Raw genomic sequence first — 19,176 nt, 5'->3', positions numbered from 1 at the left:
TTAGAAAATGTCAAATTTAACTTATTATACTTAACGAGTCTTATTTCAAGTTTGAACTCAAACCTAGGTCAAATAAACAGTTTACATTACCGGTTTGTCTTGGTGCTACGTCTAGTTTTAGTTGTATAAACCTAAACCCGGGGGGACTGTATGCCCGGGTTTAGCAATTAAACCGCTAAACCGTGTGACCCGGTGGATCAGCAAGACCTGGGATTAAAGGGCGACGTAATGGGAGTGAGACCAAAGTTTTTGTCCCCCTTCCTGGTTATCTTTTCCGCTCTGTGCTGGACAAAGTTGAAAACCCCTAGCCGCCGAAGAAGAAATTGGTGGAGATTCCGGCTCCGGCTGCTCGGCGTCGTGCTGCTCGACAATTCCTCTGGTAAGTGATTTTGCCCCCCCTTTTTTTTTTTTAAATGGCCGATTTTTCATAGTTCTTTATTGCAGCTTTCACAGTGATATTTCATAGTCGGCACATTTTACCTCTTTTTCATAGTCATTTGTCTTCGGTAAGTGGTTTTACCTGCGAGACCGTTCACTAGATGCGGGAACCTTGGCTTCGGCACATTTTACCTCTTTTTTCATAGTCATTTGGCTTCTGAACTGGTCTTCCACTTTTCATATAGAAAGACAGAAGAAAGCCACTATGATCTTCCATGAGAATTAACATGGCCGAACACTGCAGACCGATCCCATGTACTGATCTATTCAGCTTAGATTTCTTTTCTCAAAGAGATCTACCCACAGTTGTAGATATTATCGCACACAACGCATATAGATGTTTAAAATGAAACAGCCATTTATGTATGTAGAACAAGCATTCTGTCAAAGTAATGCTAATACATATAGAGGCATGGAAATTATATGCTTCTCTCATCGGAGGGGACTTAGGTGAGGATGAGCTACAAAAATCCACTTGCTGTTACTTTGGTTATTTTTTTATCGACTTTATATTTTGAATGGAAGGAGGATTTAGGTGATGATGTCATGTTTCATTTCTTTTTATTTAAAGATGTTTTTTTTATTTTTAGGATTTTATATAATAATTAAAATTTTACTTATGATGCCATCCCTGGTTGAACCTGGTTGAAGTGGGTTGGACCTGTCCTGGTTACCTCACTGGGTCAGGTTTGATAACATTGCATGGAAGTATTGAACTTATTACATATGAAAAATTCCCATGACATCGGTTTTCTATGGTTTTCTGGTTGCATGTCATGGAATTCTAAGCCTGTAAAATCCACAATGAAAATCCTTCCTCACGCTTCCCCTCCTCCAAGACAAACCCTACCAAAATCTAACCACAATTCACCATAGGATATTCTTTGATTGCTTCGTCACAGCTGTAGTTCCTTCTCTATAAAAAAAAGCCAGAATGTACCCCGGAAACTCTTTTTTAAAATATTGATTGTTTTATTCTGTCAAGTATTTTGCTCTAGCATTTATTTTTTTGAAGAACGGTGAACTACTCCCTTGCTTCTAGTTTTCTTTATCAGAAAAGCACTGTAAGAGACAAGAGTTCAGCATTTAATTTGCTTTCACTTTCGGATACAGTTTTGTGCACTTGCCTTTTTTTTTTTTGTAATTATATCTTCTTTCTCTATGTTCTTATTTTGAGATAGATTGTAAACACTTAGTGTTATGTACTATGGTTCCATCCCTTCTCCTTAAAAAGAAGCCAACTTGTATGATCAAGGGTTAAATCCATTTGGAGTCTAGTGGTGTTGAGTTGATTTACACCCAATCAATGGCTTATGGATCGAGTAAACTTTGCCAGAAGGCATTTCAGAGGCTGCAAATTGCTGATGCTGCAATAAAAAAAAAATCTGCAATGGTTGCTGCTCTCTAAGTCCAAGTTTTTGGGTCTGACAACTGTGAACTGAAGGGTGGATATACTTCCATGAAGCCGTCCATACACCCTAGTGCTATGGATTCTGTTTATTATCTATTTACATCGTTTTAGCAAATTATTTTTGCTTTGAAAAGAAAAAGGATAACAAGGGGAGAAAAAAATGGATTCTGTTGTTTCTCTATTTCTCTGAGCTTCTTTCCGAAGTTTTTTGGTCTCATTACACAATTTATCTATGTTTTCTCTAATTTTGACATTTCATAGCCTTACAGCTACAAAATTCAATGATGTATCGTACTTTCTGTTGCCTGCACTGACTTTTCTTTTCTGACAACAAGTAAAACTCCTGTGCTTCAACTGTTTTTTTCCTTCTCTCTTTAAAGTGAACTCTGAATAGGGTAGGCAGGGAAGTTCTTGTGCTGTGGTTCCATGTGGTGGGTTCAATTTTTGGAACCTGCTCTCAAACTATGCTGTTACCATCCTGAGTTATAGCCCTGTGAGTGTACATGAAAAAATACCCTGGAGAATTAATTTGATATCAGAATTGACTAAAATTTTAATGTGTGGGGATAGTGGGAATGGGATTCACTTCACCTAAAGAAGTGACTCACGTTACTAAAGCCTAAATTAAGGAACGTGGCATGGGATTTCAATTAAAAGACAGGAGTGACACAGAATTGTCCATTCCTACATGGAAAGTAGAGTGTACAAACTATTGTGGTGCTCTACTTTTTTACCATTCTGACTTTCTGTTGTTAACAACCTATGGGTTTTTCTTCTTACAGGTTGGATATACGAGATTTACAGCCATTCAGAACTATTTCAGGTACAATCCCTGTGCTTTTAGAAAGGAAAAAGAGCTTGTGCAGAGTTGAAGGTTATCTAATAGAGGGGCATAATGGATGAGTATCAGCACATGGAGAAATTTGGTTTGGAAAATGATTTTGAAGATGGTCAGTGGATTGGAGGAGAATTTTACTACCGGAAACGGAAGGGGAAGCGTAGTCAGACAAAGGAGGATGTCCTTTATGGTGTTTTTGCTAACTCCGATTCGGATGCAGAAGACTCATCAAGGAAGCGTAAGAAGGCTGACTTCACGAAGCCTGTGAATTTTGTTTCAACGGGCACTGTGATGCCCAACCAAGAAATCGATAAAAATAATGCCTTGGAGGAGAAGGAAAGCCAGGAGAAGCCGGGACTGGGGGGTTTAGGTTTCGGGGTGTCTGGTCAAGGATTGGGATTTGGGAAGGATTCATCAGTCCAGAGGGAAGCAGGTGAGGATAATAATAGCAATGAAGATGACGGAGACTTTCTCCCTACAGCTTTTGGCCGACGAATTAAGGAGGGAGCCCAGCGCCGTGAGAAAGAAAAAGAAAAAGAAAAATTGAGAACTGATAAAAAAGTGCTTGGGAAAAGGGATCCAAAGTTGGGAGAAGTTGGGGAGTTTGAAAGGCATACAAAGGGTATTGGCTTGAAATTACTTGAAAGAATGGGTTACAAGGGTGGTGGGTTAGGAAAGAATGAGCAAGGTATTGTGGCCCCTATAGAAGCTAAATTACGGCCTAAGAACATGGGTATGGGTTTTAATGACTTCAAAGAAAATAAGTTGCCTGTTGTGGAAGAACCAGAAGAAAAAAAACCAGCACAATTGGTAGGTAGGTCCAAAGAGAAGCTTTGGCTGAAGCAGAGTCGAGGAAAAAAGAAGGACATCAATATTGAAGAGTTGTTGGCAAAGAAAGAGGAAGAGAGTGTTAGCCTAATTGAGAAGGTGTATGACATGCGAGGTCCACAGGTTAGAGTCCTGACAAATCTTGAGAACTTAAACGCAGAAGAGGAGGCGAAGGAGAATCAGGTACCCATGCCAGAATTGCAACATAATGTAAAATTGATCGTAGATTTGGCAGAACATGATGTTCAAACATTTAATAGGAAGCTGAGACTCGAGAGGGAGAATGTAGCGAGTTTGCAGTTAGAGAAGGAGAAACTTGAAGAAAAGGAAATTGAGCAGAGGAGACAGTTAAGTAGCATGGAGCGTATTATGGGGATGCTGGATAGGTTGAAAGAAGACAGTATATCCGGGACATTGACACTGGATTCTCTTGCGAAAACTTTCAAAGACTTGCAGAGAGCTTATGGAAGTGATTACAAGCACTATAACTTGTCTTGCATTGCTTGCGCTTTTGCATTCCCTCTATTAATCAGGGTGTTTCAAGGGTGGGACCCACTTAAAAATCCTTCTCATGGATTGGAATTAATGAATTCATGGAAGGATTTGTTACAAGGGGATGACCCCTATGACTACTCTGATGTTAATGTATCTCCACCTTACACTCAACTAGTTATGGAGGTTATATTTCCTGCTGTGAGGATTTCAGGTACTCATACATGGAAAGCACGAGACCCAGAGCCAATGCTTCGGTATTTAGAGCTCTGGGATAAGTTGCTACCTCCTCCTGTTCTTCAGAGCATTTTACAGATGGTGGTTATGCCAAAGTTGTCAGAGGCTGTGGAGGCATGGGATCCACGTACCGAGACAGTTCCAATTCACGTGTGGGTGCACCCATGGCTTCCATTGCTGGGACAAAACTTAGAGGTTCTTTACCTTACCATTCGTGTGAAATTGGGTAATGTCCTTCATGTGTGGCATGCAAGTGATTCATCTGCCTTTGCTATTCTTTCTCCGTGGAGGACTGTATTTGATCCAGCTAGTTGGGAACAACTTATTGTTCGGTACATAGTCCCAAAGCTTATGCATGTTTTACAGGAATTTCAAGTAAACCCTGCTAATCAGAAGCTTGATCAGTTTTATTGGGTTATGTCTTGGGCATCTGCAATTCCGATCCAGCACATGGTGACAATGTTGGAAACTGGTTTTTTCAGTAAGTGGCATCAGGTTTTGTATCATTGGTTGTGCTCAAATCCAAACTATGAGGAAGTCACACAATGGTTTTTGGGATGGAAGGGACTTTTTCCTTCAGAGCTGCTGGCAAATGAGCGTATCCGATCCTTGCTCAATGTAGGACTTGAGATGATGAATCAAGCGGTGGAAGGAATGGAGGTGGTACAGCCAGGGGCTAGAGAGAATGTTAACTATCTTAGGGTGACTGAACAAAGGCAGTTTGAGGCAAATCAGGCCCAAGCTGCAGGTTATGCACCACGAACTAGTGGTGTCCATGTTGATGGGGCTGGTGGTGTGGCTGCCACCGAGATGAGCTTGAAGGAAACAATTGCAGCTTTTGCTGAGACCCATGGGTTGGAATTTCGGCCTAAACCCGGTAGTTTCTATGATGGGCTTCAAGTTTATAACTTTGGAAGCGTCAAAGTTTGTATTGATAATTTTAAACAACAGATTTTTGCTGTTACCAAAGAAGGTCTGCGTGGTGTAACGCTTGAATGGTTGATGGATATGCAACGAAGCTCGGGTTTGGGTCATCTCTGAGCCTTATAAGGTATGTACATCTAATTTTTTTTCTCCCTCATCCATCTGTTTATGTTTTATTTTCTTTCCTAATATTAAGAAATTGGTGTGCCTAGAACAGTCTTGAAGGGTGTTTTTGATGATGGAAAAATGAAGGATATCCCATCTTTATATTTTTATACTGAAAAATGTTGTGTGTTATATTTAAATCTTAGTCATCACCTCATAGAGCAGTTACTCTTATCACTTTCAGTTTGTATTTAGCAAAATAAATGAAGTTTGCATTTTTTTAATATTGAAGAATGAAAATAAGTAGACTGCTGCTTAGGTGCATTCAAATAGATGAAACTGGGATCTGCAATCCTGCGTACATATTGTCGCTATGGGAGCATGCATAGTTGTTGTTGTGTATGCATCTAAAAGAATATATTTGTGACCAACATTATCCTGCTTTGTTTGTTGGCGTAGTGTTAGCTTCCATATTTAAATGCTTGCTCAAAATTGTAGTTTGCCTCAACCAATGTTGGACGGAATCAAGGGAGTAGTCTGTACTGGCATTTAAGTGTTTGACGGCTGGATATGAAAGAATATAGTAGATTCATCTTGTTGGTGTGCTCTTAAATTCTGTCTTTCAGTTAGGAGTAAGCTTATATTTACTTATGTCATCATTTCGTAATACAGTTGGTAACACCCTTTAATAATTTTGAAGAAAAATGGTGGATGCATTGTATGAGCACTGGAATATGACTTCATCTATGACCATTGAATTTATGAGCATTAGAATTAATATGGTTTTCTCGATGACCATTATAGTTATGAGCACTAATCCATTCAGTAAATGAATAATTAAATTTGTGGAAGAATCCAATACTTGACCCAAAGATATGGCATATGGATATGTTTTCCATTCATGTTAAAAACTTGATAACCTAAAAGCTGGGATATACGAGTTTGGACACTTTGAATATCATGTAATTGGTTATATGGGTACCTACAAGTTTTTTTTATAGGTATTATGAAAGGGATGGTGAAGAATAGATGATTTTAAGAGTGTCATTATCCCTTCACTTGTTGTTTCATGTCCAGAGTCTCAGCCATCTATCGAGCTTGTTGTTGACGGGCGCCTAGTGTTACTGTTCAAGTACTGATTTCCCCCTTCATTTTTCTTTCCAGGTTGGGTTTTAACTACCAAAGATAATCCCCTTTTATTAATCAAGAGCATGTTAGCTAACTTCCTTCAAAGGATGTTTAGCTATGGGTCCTATCTATTATTTCCTCTTCACAAACAACCAAAAGCAAGAAAGATATTTACTCTGAAACATGGATGGTATCTCTCCTTTCATGCTTTCACAGTAACAACTCGATCTAACTGCTCCAAAGGTACCGGATTAGCTTTTCTGTTCTTCTATTATTTGTCTTCTGTCTTTTATTTATGTAATTTTCTAGCACAGGAGCTTTTCAATGGTTTTGGCTTTTCCTTTTTCATATATTCAGTTTTATTCTTTGTAATTTTACATTTTTGGTACAATTTTTCTGTCTTTGTGATTGTCTATTTTTCATTGAATTTTTTTTGAATGATGCTCTGCTACTTTCCATTCTGCAGAGATAACTGTCCTTTTTTTAATTTTAATCTCAAATAGATCTGTTTCCTTTTCCTTCATGACTCTAAATATTTCAATATCCAAGGTCAGATCTGATCTCCAAGTTTTATTTCCCGTGAAGGTCTGTTCAGATGTCATGCTCGAGACATTTTGGAGATGCATGACTCACTTTGATATATGATGAAGTGGTACCTGAGACGACCCTCCTTTTATAGCTGTAGTTGCCTCCACTATCCATTTCCTGAGCGCTGCCCGTGTGTCAAATGCATTTCTATTGGAGTGAAGTGGTCCAACCATCTAGATGCATTATAACCAAGAATACCATTTTGTTAGTGCTGAAGCATATGATACATGTTTGCTATCTGGTTGAGTGTTTGGGATTAGCTGTTGTGTGCAAGTATCACGGCTAAACACACATATAAGTTGTTCAATGTGATCAAAGTCCAGTTTCTTTGATTTTATGGAGAGTTTGATACATGCATGGTGATTTCCTACCTATGCTTTGATACAATCACTTGTCAGTATGTTTCTAGAACTTGAGACTGTTACTATGTGCAACTGAAAGTGAGAAAACAAAAAGGCTCTTCCTACACTATTGACTTTTGGTTTTGGACAAACCTACTGACAGCTGCATTGTATACATGACTCGTTGTAACAAGAAATTCTTGAGCCAGGTCTTGTGATCCAGGTGTGATCATGTGCTCTATGAGGGTGACAATTCAAGCCATATGGAGACAAAAAAAAAAGGCAATAAAAGGAAAAACTCTGGTGGGTAGTCTCGTCAGTTGCTTTCAGGTTTTGTACTCTGACACTTCTGAAGCTACATTTTGCATTTTAGAAGGTACTGAGCAGTAGGCTCCAGCTCTAAATTTAAAATTTTAGTTCTTCTTACAGAAAACATGCTTTATGTTGCTCTTGCAGAAAACTCCATTTATTATCTTGCTGAACAAGTTTGACATATTTGGGAAAGAGGTTATATAAAGTGTGGCTCTAAACATGTCTAAACATGATACATCTACCATTAGTTACTTGTATTTCCTTGGGTTCAACTAATTGCATGTGAATCTTTTAAAAATCACCATCATTTATCAAAAACGAATAGAACTTATTGCAATAGGCAAGCAAGGATTAGAACACATTTTTAATTACTAAGTTGTATCGTGCCTATTTCTCTTTTCTCTCTTCTTCCTTTTTTTCTCTTTTAAATGATCACTTTATTTGCCATGGCATAAAATTGGGGCTTTCTGTTTAGTTGTCTATTATCTATATCATTCCTTTTTTGTCCTAAGAAAACTTCATCATCCCAAAAAGAAGTAAAAAGGTTTGCCTGATTAAAATAGAGGACTCAGTATGTACAGGACATAGAGCGGAGAGTGCAAATTAAAAGGCCAAAAACATTCTATGAACATAAAAAATGTGCATTGATGAAGACCTCAATCATTTTTGGGCATGTCTATTCAAAATAGAATTAGTTTTTAATGATGAGCGCATTTTATTAACAGAAAAAAAAGCTTGTAGGGGGGAATCCAGCAAATAATAGGAGTTAAAAAATAGTTGCTAATAATTAGTAAAAAAAACTAATGACTGTTGTACTGTAATTCGTAATAACAAACAGAATTTCTTGTACGGCCTTTTGGTTTGCACTTTTGGGATTTCAAATTCCCCTGCTTGAACAAATATGTGTTTTTTTTTTCCAGGGAAAGAATAACTCAATCTAATGGGTGGGCAAAAGGTTATATTTTCTCAATTCTTTTGGTATGTTACAATAAATACATGATTTCAATTGATGGAGACAGATTTCCAAGATTAGCAGCTCAAGCTATGGTGATTTGTGGTCTCTGTTAGAAGAGAGAGAAACAAGAACAGGGATGGAGGTGTAGATAGCTGCAAGCTATTTGTGTAATTTACACTCTGTTTTGTATGGAGAATGGGGTCAGGACGATAGTGAAACAAATCCAAACACAGAATAGAAGAAGCTAAATTTTGTCATTCTAAATTAAGTATTGTTGGCGTATTCGATGGTTTTTTGATACAATGTCATCTTTTTTCTATCCGAATTCATTCTGTTATTTTGATAGAGATTCGAGTCTACTATTCATTTGTTTGGTTCATGAAATAGATGTTAATCTTGTCTTTTTTTTGTTCTAGGCTTAACTTTTCACTCTCAAGAAGATTGGTATAAGAGCTTCAAAGTCCTACTTTGTCTGGTCAAATTGTCCACGAGTTTATCTATTTTCTCCATTGGTCTTATCATTTTGTAAATCAAGGACCCGCAAACTCTAAAGGGTAGAGCTAAGCCCCCTTTGATAGAGGCCCAAGGGAGTTCTATCTTTAGCCCTAATGGATGGTGACTGCAGGCATATAAGTTCGTCAATAGTCTCTAAATATTGTTGTCTCTATCATGCCTTCTATGATTGGGCAATAATTGTTGCCTTTTCAAGGTAAGAGGATACAGACATTGGAATCTATATAGCACTGAGCACTGATTGGTCGTTTTCACCTATTCCAAATTTCTTACTTGCCATTGGAGATGAAAAAGGAAAGAGGGAAAGTGAAGAGAAAGTAAACAAGAGTGGAGAAACTCAAACCCCAATGATTCTACTGTGGCTAACCCCAAGAGATAATCTGGCTCTTGTGTTCTCTATTTTGTAACATTGCCATTTAACTTGGTATCTCTATTTTACTGTTAAATAATTATTATAAAAAATCTAAAATGAACATCAATCATGAATGCATTGAACAAGAGATAGATGTGAAACAAGAAAAAAAAATCAAGTTATATGTAATTCAATATTAAGATTTGGATTTAAGTCTATACTTTTTAATATTGATATTTCATTAGTAATTCTATGTATGACGTTATAGGTTTCAGTGTTAGTGCTCCAACGAGATGACTTTACTTTTATAGCTTTAAAATAAGATGTAAAAGATGGTTGGTATATCCAACCCGAAGTGTTCCACCACTGCTTAAAGGCTCTTTGATAAAACTATGTCAAAACAGATTCACATCAAAGTCTGTTATCAACTAGACAGGAGATAGTCAAGATACCACAAAACACTAAACAGATAAGATAGTCAAGATAGTCACCAAGGGCGCACTGAAAGAATGGTCCACTATGACAGAACTAACACGAATGACCACAAACACAACAAAAGAAGTCTCTTGAAGACATACAACCTTATTAAAATTATCGACAAACTAAGATAGGTAAAGCTCCCGCACGAATTTAGTGAATTGAGAAAGAAAATATTTTCAAATTAACAGCAACGCAACTCATTTACCAACTCTAATGAATTATATAACCAGCAAAGGAATCAATTCAATTCGTTCGAATCACAAAGTAATTAAAATTGTCAGAACAAATATTACCAAAGATACAAAGGTTGCACAAAAAACAAACTATCGTACCCCTGCAAACGCCAGCATACAGCATAAAAAAAAAAAAAAGGAAAACAGAGCAAATAAACAGATAAGTAAAATCTCCAGAAGCCCTTCCATCAATCGTCACACAACACACAGGCAAAACAACGACCAGAAAATTCAATCCAGACCAAATAATATCACGACGAAACCAAATGCATCAGAATTTGAATAAAAAATTCCAACTGGCCCAAATGAATCAACAGAAACGCCCAGAAAATTTCGTAGTGAATCAAAGGAAGATTCGAAAAGGAGAAGCGAATCATACCGACATGAATTCCGATAGAGAGAAAAAAAATCACGAAGACGGCGACGATTACTCCTCTTAAAGCGCTCCCAGAAAAGGAAAAGAGGGAAAAAAAACAGGGGAAACATTTATACTGTCCCGAGTCTCGGAAGGAGGTCATACACCGTACCTCAGCATTTCGATTAAAATGGCCCACGTGAGCAGCGCCGTTATATTAGACAGTCACAGATGCAACTGAAATCTCCGTTAATGAGCTCATTGAAGTACGGTTAACGGAACGGAACAGAGGAGTGAGGTACACGTCAGCACGCCTTTCTGGCAGCATAGGCCGTTTCGAAGTCCGTAGGATTACCAAACCAACAAATTGTCCCGCATGCCCCACGGTACTTTTAGACATTCCCCATAGTCTTGATTTCTTTCTCTGAGCTGTGAAAAGGTTCAAACCACTTGCAATTGGGCCAGTGGCGGATGTCCCACTTGTAAATGGACGGTTCTGATCATCACAACTATGTTGGGCATAGGACGTTTAACTGTCAACATCTTTTCCTGCGAAGACGACGCTACCCCCTATGAAAACCAAATTCCAAAACAAATCCTTCATAGTAGAAATGCTTGAATTAAAACGGTTCAACCCTGATTTCGGTGGTTTAAATGCTTGACCCGACCCGCTGAAGCCAGAGACAGTGTCAGTCCCTTGGACCTGGAACTACCAAATTTAGGGAACTCAGGCGTTTCACTTTAAGACTCGGGTATATTTAGGCCTAGCCCCATTAAAATCCGGTTAATCCAGCCAAGTGGAAGAGCCTTCCATACCTAATAGCTCCTTAACCTAGTGAGTAAATCAACCTGATGGAGAGAAAGGTAATAGAAAATATAAGTGTTAATCAAACAAATTCTCTGTAAATCAGTTCTTGAAGAAATTTTGAGCGTTAATAAGATCTTGAAGTACCAATATGGTGCTTCTTGGAATCCTGGATGTTATCCCCCTGCACTTCTAATGCCATAAGAACCAAAAGACATGTTCACCTCACTCAACTAGTCAGAAATGCACAACTTCTTAGGGCTTCAATTCAATCAAGAAATAGATTTGATCATATTCATTCTCCTTGGCACTAAGAAAGCACCCATCATGGTCCATGCAAAGAAAAATAGTAATCTCAGTTTCCAGCATATTTAATTACTAAAGGCACGGTAATTGGATTTTCATCCTATCGAATTTCTGAAAATGATAAATACTTCACTTACTTATTGTAATTTGAGTACAATGATCATCTATTTATAATAGAATAAATAAGTAAAATCCAATTAAAAATTAAACTACCCTTGTCCCGATTATACCCAAAGTCTAACAATTAAACAAGTAAACATAAATAAAAGACTAATATAACTAAAACACTTTCAACTGAGACTCTTTTGTGAGACCTCCTTCCAAGAGACTCGTCTTAGTCTCCTCCACTTTAATTCTGACTCTGTGAGACTTCTTGCTTTGAGAGTTACGTAAGACTCTTCCATCCTAAAATGATTATCCACAGCTAAAAAACCCTTCCTAAGTAATAAGCACAGGATCTTTCAAGTCCATATCCATGTGGGACTATTCTTAACACTTCCACCCAAGTGGAAGCCCTCTTTATAGTGCCTAAACATGAACAATTTTGAGTAGAGGCCCACCTACAATGCCTACTCTGATGAAAAGTTAAAGTTAAGTCCAGGTCCATCCCAAATAACTAGTTAAAGTAAGAAAGTTCTTCTCAAGTAATAAGCATAGGATTTTTCAAATCCTAGATCCCGGTAAGAGACATTATTCACCTACCTGGGGCCTTTGGAAATTGTTGACTCTACTGATGCAGAAGTTGAACTTCTTCTTCAGGGTACTATTATCTACAGATACTCCACTTCTCCTCTCATCAATCATACACGAAGGGAATTTGCAAAAATGTTATCCCAAGGTCCAATAGGGAGGCTGAGGCCAGGAGATTTGATCAACATTTTCAGCATGTTTTTTACCCAACTCCAAGTTGTCAGGTTGCTTGGCAGCTTGGCAAATGCAACAGCAGACATCTTGCAGAAGTAGGAGCCTCTCTCAAACACTAATAAAATATACGTTGTATCCTAATTGCAGTTGTATTTTTCCTTTATTTTAATTTTTGTAATCTTTTTAACCAATGAATTTATCCGTCAATACACAAAAAAGGGACTATTCTTCACAGAATTAATCAAACAATTCACTCACAGGCCCCTCTAGAAATGGAACATGGTCCTCATAACCAATAACTATAATGCAAATCAGTCTTGAGTAATCCAACTGGAGGGGAAATTGCTATTGCAAAGTGACTCCCCATTGATCATAAGAGACTGAGGGGCAATCATTTAATATAGAAAAACCACCTTTTGAGAAAACAAGGTTATTAATGTTAGATATCCAATAATTATTTGAATATTTTGAAAACCACAGAGAGAATGAATAATGTTTGAATACCTGCATAGTGTGCTTGGCTTAAACAAGCTCCATGATAACAAATGAAGCATGTGTCTCTAGCTCGAGGCAAAAAAGCTCTAGCAGTCTATCACCAGAATATGCCTTCCACAAAGCCTCCTAAAAAACGAATGCAATCACAACCTAGTTTAGACCAATAATAGAAATGAAGAAGAATATTTAATAAAGTGATCACAGAGAAAAAGAATATATAAGAGATTCTGAATGCCAAGCTTACATATGCAATAACAGCATGCTCGGTTTCTGCAAAAACATTAGGTAGCTCTCACTGATGGCAGTGAAAAGCATCATTTCATGTCATGTCCTCTTGACTCCAGTTTAACAGCCTCTGCAAAAGTAGCTACCACTGTTGAGCAAAAGATGCTTCTAGTTTCTCGTATTCGTGTGCCTTTTGTGTTTTTAAAATAGAGAGAGCACTCCTCACACAAGCAGTGCTAGTAAGATTTGAGAAGTTTGGCAAACACTGAAAGGAGTGACATTTTAAGCAGTGACTGGATCATTCATCAGTGGAGCCTACCACTATCAAAGATTGCATTACTGTGAAATAGCTCATAGAAATAACAAGATAATGGCCCCAGCATGATCAAGTAAAAGGCCCCTTAACTAAAGAAACCAAGTAAGACAGATAAAGTTGGCATTGCTACTGCCTTCCATATAATTCGACTTCTCAATTCAGCCAAAACTCATTGTTCAGGCCGGTTTTCATTGTGAACCACAGAAAAAATCATCATCTGCTTGCCAAATGAGAAAGCTAGAGAACTAAAATTCCTTTTGCTGGCAACTCATCAAAGGTAAAATAAACAAATCTAAAACAGAATAACTTGCCTGCAAATATTTAAAACTGTAACTTGCTCAGCGGCTAACCCCTTCTGATGCCACAAAGGCCATAGCTGCAAGAGATATAAGTATCTAGGTGAGAGAAAACATTAACATAACCATTAAGAAATGTTTAATACGAAAATCATTTCTGCTAATCTTTACATATATACAGAAAAATATATCCTACATGAGCATACCTTTAAAAATCCACCATTTTTGTCGTCTCATAGTGACCCAGCTTTGTAGTTTTCTTGAATACTTGTCCCCTTCAGAAGTTATCTCAATGGAACTCTCCTTCTCGTTGTTATTGAAAAAAATTCCACCTTGTTGGGCCCACAAACTGACAGGAATTCTGACATGTATGAGATGAGTCTGCATCACATGATGGAGTGATTAAAAAACTCTGCCAACCATGTAAATGTCCAGTTTCCATGTTAATCTCGTGTTGCACATTTTTTGTGGTGTCTTAAGAAATCTAATCTTCTCACAACATGTTTTAATTCCTCTTCCAAATTACCATTACTCCCACCACTCAACAAACCTCTTTGCTTCACATCCATCAAAATAATCTCACCCTTCACAAAATCTCTTTCTCGGAAGACAGCTTCAATGAGAACCATGTAAGTAGTAAGGTTAGGTAAAATACTCAAATGCTTCATCTCATCATATAGTTCGAAGGCTTTCTGAAAATGACCATTAGCACACAATCCAGTTACAAGAACATTATAAGTAATGAGATCAGGCTTCAGGGCATGATTCCTCATAATATCCCTCAACATCATAGCATCAGAAACCTGTCCTAATTTACAAAGCGCATGCATGAGAGTTGTGAAAGTAGAAATTGTGGGGCAACCTCCTCCTTGAAGCACACTATTGAAAACCAAAATTGCCTCTTCTATCTTTCCACACTTACAGAGACCTCTAACTAAGGCACTATCAGCTACATCACAAGGCATCATACCTACTGCCTCCAGCTCAGCTTTTAGCTTAAAAGCTCCCCGTATATCTCCAACTCTACATTTTCCATTAATCAGAGTAATACAATGATTAAGCTTAGGAATAAATCCCATTTCAAACATTTTCTGCAAAGCAATATGAGATTCTTCAAATCTTTCTTTTCGATTAAGTCCTCCAACAATGGTATTATAGGTATCTTCACAAGCCGACACCCCTAAGCGATCCATGCTCTCAACTAAAGTCAAGGCTTTTTCTACGTCACCATTCTCACTGTACTTTTTAATGAGCACAATAAAAGTAAGGTGATCAGGAATAATACCATTCCTCAACATCTTCTCCAGGAATTTCACTCCAATATCCAGCATATCCGATTCACAAAACCCTAGAATTAATGCATGATAAGTTAGTTTGTCAGGCACGAAGCCCTTTGCGATCATAGTTTTATAAAGAGTGAGGGATCTCATTAGTAGCCTATTTTTGGAGTAACCATGGATAAGAATGTTATAGGTGACCAAATTAAGGTCCACTCCTTCACATTCCATCATGGTAAAAAGATCAACCACATTTTCCATTTTGGCCATCCTTGAGTATCCATCTATCAATAAATTGAACAAGACTATATCAGGATGAAGGCCGGCCTTCTTCAGTTGTTCAAAATAATATGAAGCAGCTGTCAATTGACCTTCCTGGAGAAGACCATTGATCAAGCAAGTGTAAGTGACTAGGTTTGGATGTAGTCCTCGTCCAGCCATTTTCTGGAAAAGAAAAATTGCAGTAAGAATCTTCCTTTCCGCACAAAGACCATTGATAAGAATAGTATAAGTATAAATGTCAGGATATATTCTGCTTTGCACCATTTCATTAAATATTGCAACTGCATTCCACAATTTGCCATTTTTGCATGTTTCAACCAATAGCATATTGTAGGCCACACTATCAACTGCAAACGGAATATTAAAGAGGTGGCGAAGAAATCTATGGGCAGTCTCCAAATTCCCTCCCCGACATAGACCTTTCAAAAGATGACCGTACGAGGAACAACTTGGATGATGACCACTTTCAATCATTTCATCAAAGGTGGCAAATGCTCTCAATGGATCACCTTTACTTGCATAACCCTTAATAATACTATCATAGCCAGCAGAGTTAGTAACTTGGCCAATTCTCTTCACATGATGCATGAACTCCTCAGCCTCAGGCAATCTCCCGCTTCTACATAAAGCAGAAATAATGGTATTACATGTGATAAAGTCTGCAAAATAACCTGCACGGAACATATTAGCATAAACTCTTAAAGCCTCCTCAATGTTTCTTTGCTTGCAAGAACAGTGGATTAACGTCGCGTATATGATGTTGTTTGGTAGAAGCCCAGCATGATGCATCTTACAGAGTATCTGTTTCACATGCTCGACCTCACCCACCTTGCAAAACCCTTTTATAAGTGAAGAATATGTAATAACATCAGGCTGGATCCCATCTTCAGACATTTTCCTCAGGATATCTAAAGCTTTGTAGACCTGCCCCTTCTGACAAAAACCATCTATCAGAATTGTGTATGTCACATGGTCAGCAACTAAGCTATTTTCTTTCATCTTGTGGAGCAGCTTTTCAGCAACTGTGGGCTTAGCAGCCTTGCAAAACCCATTTAAGAGGGCCCCATAACTAATTCTGTTTGGTCTTAAACCTAGTGTCTCCATTTTGCTAAAAAGCCTCAAAGCTTCACTTAAATTTCCATTTCTACAATGTCCATCTATCAAAGTGTTGTAAGTGATACAATTTGGTTTAAGATTGAAGTTTAGCATTTCATCTGACAACTTAGTAGCAACACCAATCTTCCCTTCTTTACAAAACCCATTTACAAGTATATTGTAGGTGACTTCGTTGGGATACACTTTCCTCTTCCTCATTTTCCTCAACAGTAAATAAGCTCTTGCACTGTTGTTTCCCCGACAAAGTTTATCAACAAGCATATTGTATGTGCAAACATCTGCCTCCAGACCTTTGCTAGCCATAGATTCCATCAGCTTCAAGGCAGTCTTGAACCTTCCCTTCTTGAAATACCAATAAAGAAGCGTATTATATGTAACAGTGTTTGGTGCATAACCAGCATCCTCCATCTTCTTTAGAAAATAGTGGGCCTTTTGGAGCTTCTCCTCAGCACAAAGTGAGTTCAACACAATATTGAACGTACCCAAATTTGGCCTAATACTCTTCTCCAACATTTCCTTAAATAAAAGCCACACAGAGCCCACAGTCCACTTCTTTGAAACAGCAGAAAGGAGAGCATTGCAAGTAAAAACTGAGGCCTTAAATCCTTGGAGGTCCATCAATCGGAAAGTTTCAAAAGCATCTTCAATCATACCCTTATGAAGATATACTTTAATTAAAAGGTCAAAAACTGAAGGATTTGAGTTGCAATGTCGATAAGTTACCATAAGAGTGTTAAAAACAGAGAAACAACCAATACCCATTTGGGTGAGATGTGCCAAAAGTGACTTAGCAGGCTCATACATTCTAGCTCTAATGAGTATATGAGAGGTCAGAGCAAAAAGATGTGGCAAATGACTAAAACCTGGCTGTAAAATTATCCAGTTAAGATACTTCAAGGCAAGTTTCCCATGAATTCTTCGAAGCGATGCCACTCTATAATTCATGTGATTCAGAGATTCCCAGCGGTGAATTGTGAGGATTTTGTAGATGCTTTTCTCCAGTCGTAACGCTGTTGTTTTGATGAGAAGCATTCATTATCTAATATGTATAAAGGTAACAGAAAATTCCACATGTCCAATAAAACTCTTTTCAAAGATGACTGAAGATACAAATATAGTGAGAAAAGGAGCACATTTCCCTCCCGCAATTCAAGTTAACATTCAGATACAAATAGAATAAACTAAGCAAGATAACAAGGGCGAACTAGGATGACCACCACATGGAGAGCTAAAAGTGACAAAAAGGAGCCAACTAATGAAACAGGAAAAAGAATATACAGTGACCATGAAAAACAACCAAAATAACTAAATATCAATATATAATGAACGAAACCTCATAAAAATAAAATTTTGAAGTAGTAGGAAAAGCAAAGAGATGAGATTACTGAGAAACCGAGCACCGGACAAGGAATTTTTCATAATGGAGATAAACCGACTTTGTTTATGAGAAGCCAAAACCAGGAAGAAAACCATATAAAGACAAGAAAAATAACTAAGTTTTACTGGGGAAGGAAATCCCAGACGACCCAACAAGCTGCAGAGAACAAAAACAGAGAAACACCGAAAGCAAGAAAACTTGGACGAAATTACGTTAGCATAAGCATAACCCAGCAAAATTCAAAATGAAGGACATGGAAATTAAGCATACCTGAGGAGGAATCTTCCGGTATTTGTTTGCGTCTCTCCTTTGCAATCGTTCTGCTAAGAATACCCACACCACCCATTACGCTGAAGGCTCTAAAATTTGAGATTTTGCAGGGAAGCGCGGAAATACTCTTTGAAAGACACCGCTGCATACTACGCCGCTTCCACTCAGTTCATACAATCAGGCATTTAATCCTGGAGTTAGCGGCAGTCTTCTCCATTATACTTTCTTAGATATTAATCTGTAGGATGGCGGCAGTCGCGACAGGTAAAGAATCCTGCTCGAACACAATTCAATATCTAATTAAGCGGATACGACGAGTAAATTTGTAGAAATCGAACTATAAAATAAATTAGAGAAACAGTGTACATACAATTACGAGAAGTCGAACTATAATTTCAAAATTAGCCTCCAGAATCAGTTAGAACTATAATATGACTAGTCGAAGTTAAAAGATATTCTTTTTATTAATAAACAATTTGAAATATGAACATGAATAAAATTCAAATTAAATTAGTATATTAAAGGTTTAAATCTATCAAACGAACATTCTTCAAAATTATAGAAATTAGATTTTCTAATCCTAAATCTAGGCAGGACTATTTTTAATATCGGCCAGCCAGCCCCTTTGTCCCTTTTAATTAGAAATTTAAAAAAAAAAAAAAAAACAAGAAATGGAAAAGGGAGGAACCACAATCCACCAGTTTAGGAGAAAAAGTCGTTCATATCTTTAATCGTGCAACTAGCTTTGCTCTCCCTTCATTTCCCAATTGACAAGAGTTGAATGAGGTTTGATCTTTTTCTTCTACTTCTCAAATTGTTACTCGAATCAGAAATAGTTAACAATTTACTATTTGATCTCCCTCAAATTACTAATTGACTCTACTCAAGCACAAGACCTGTCTCTGGGGTATCTCTCAATTGGCACTTTTGATTTAAGCCTTTACATAAACAATTGAACTGCCACCGTTTATTTGATTTTACTGCATGTTCCTATGTTATCAATCTCAAAAACAACA

At 37.6% G+C, this 19,176-nt stretch overlaps 2 protein-coding genes across 6 annotated transcripts; one reads left to right on the top strand and one right to left on the bottom strand.

Moving 5' to 3' along the window:
- Positions 1-259: 259 nt before the first annotated feature.
- On the top strand, positions 260-9,230 carry LOC137937138 (septin and tuftelin-interacting protein 1 homolog 1). Of its 5 annotated transcripts, none has more exons than XM_068782212.1 (5): positions 260-379; positions 2,632-5,295; positions 6,438-6,644; positions 6,987-7,660; positions 9,014-9,230. In XM_068782212.1, the coding sequence occupies exon 2, from the start codon at positions 2,745-2,747 to the stop codon at positions 5,283-5,285; it is 2,541 nt and encodes an 846-aa protein (XP_068638313.1). In that variant the 5' UTR covers positions 260-379; positions 2,632-2,744; the 3' UTR covers positions 5,286-5,295; positions 6,438-6,644; positions 6,987-7,660; positions 9,014-9,230. The 5 variants fall into 5 exon arrangements, with proteins under 5 accessions (XP_068638313.1, XP_068638315.1, XP_068638312.1 ...); XM_068782214.1 differs by lacking the exon at positions 9,014-9,230 and adding an exon at positions 8,563-8,877 and having other exon boundaries at positions 7,540-7,660; XM_068782211.1 differs by lacking the exon at positions 9,014-9,230 and adding an exon at positions 8,563-8,877 and having other exon boundaries at positions 6,997-7,660.
- Positions 9,231-10,224: 994 nt separating this feature from the next.
- LOC137937456 (pentatricopeptide repeat-containing protein At5g55840) lies at positions 10,225-18,236 on the bottom strand. The gene is made up of 7 exons (XM_068782516.1): positions 18,161-18,236; positions 14,044-17,522; positions 13,853-13,917; positions 13,245-13,355; positions 13,010-13,126; positions 11,483-11,645; positions 10,225-11,379 (listed from the first exon to the last, which is right to left on the bottom strand). Exons 1-2 carry the CDS (start codon positions 18,234-18,236, stop codon positions 14,281-14,283), a joined length of 3,318 nt encoding a protein of 1,105 aa, XP_068638617.1. The 3' UTR covers positions 10,225-11,379; positions 11,483-11,645; positions 13,010-13,126; positions 13,245-13,355; positions 13,853-13,917; positions 14,044-14,280.
- Positions 18,237-19,176: the final 940 nt, after the last annotated feature.

The sequence above is a fragment of the Aristolochia californica genome, unplaced genomic scaffold, assembly GCF_029961685.1.
Source record: "Aristolochia californica isolate CCGP_79_NKW_82.1479 unplaced genomic scaffold, dmAriCali1.0.hap1 SCAF_7, whole genome shotgun sequence".
Lineage (NCBI taxonomy): Eukaryota > Viridiplantae > Streptophyta > Magnoliopsida > Piperales > Aristolochiaceae > Aristolochia > Aristolochia californica.
This window is presented reverse-complemented; position numbering and strand designations above follow the sequence as displayed.

Bases quoted from the DNA above. Each gene is read 5' to 3' on its own strand.
- LOC137937138 (XM_068782212.1), top strand. From the start codon at position 2,745: ATGGATGAGTATCAGCACATGGAGAAATTTGGTTTGGAAAATGATTTT.
- LOC137937456 (XM_068782516.1), bottom strand. From the start codon at position 18,236: ATGGGTGGTGTGGGTATTCTTAGCAGAACGATTGCAAAGGAGAGACGC. The intron at 17,523-18,160 runs GTATGCTTAATT...TCAAAACAACAG, and splicing joins ACCGGAAGATTCCTCCTCAG to CGTTACGACTGGAGAAAAGC.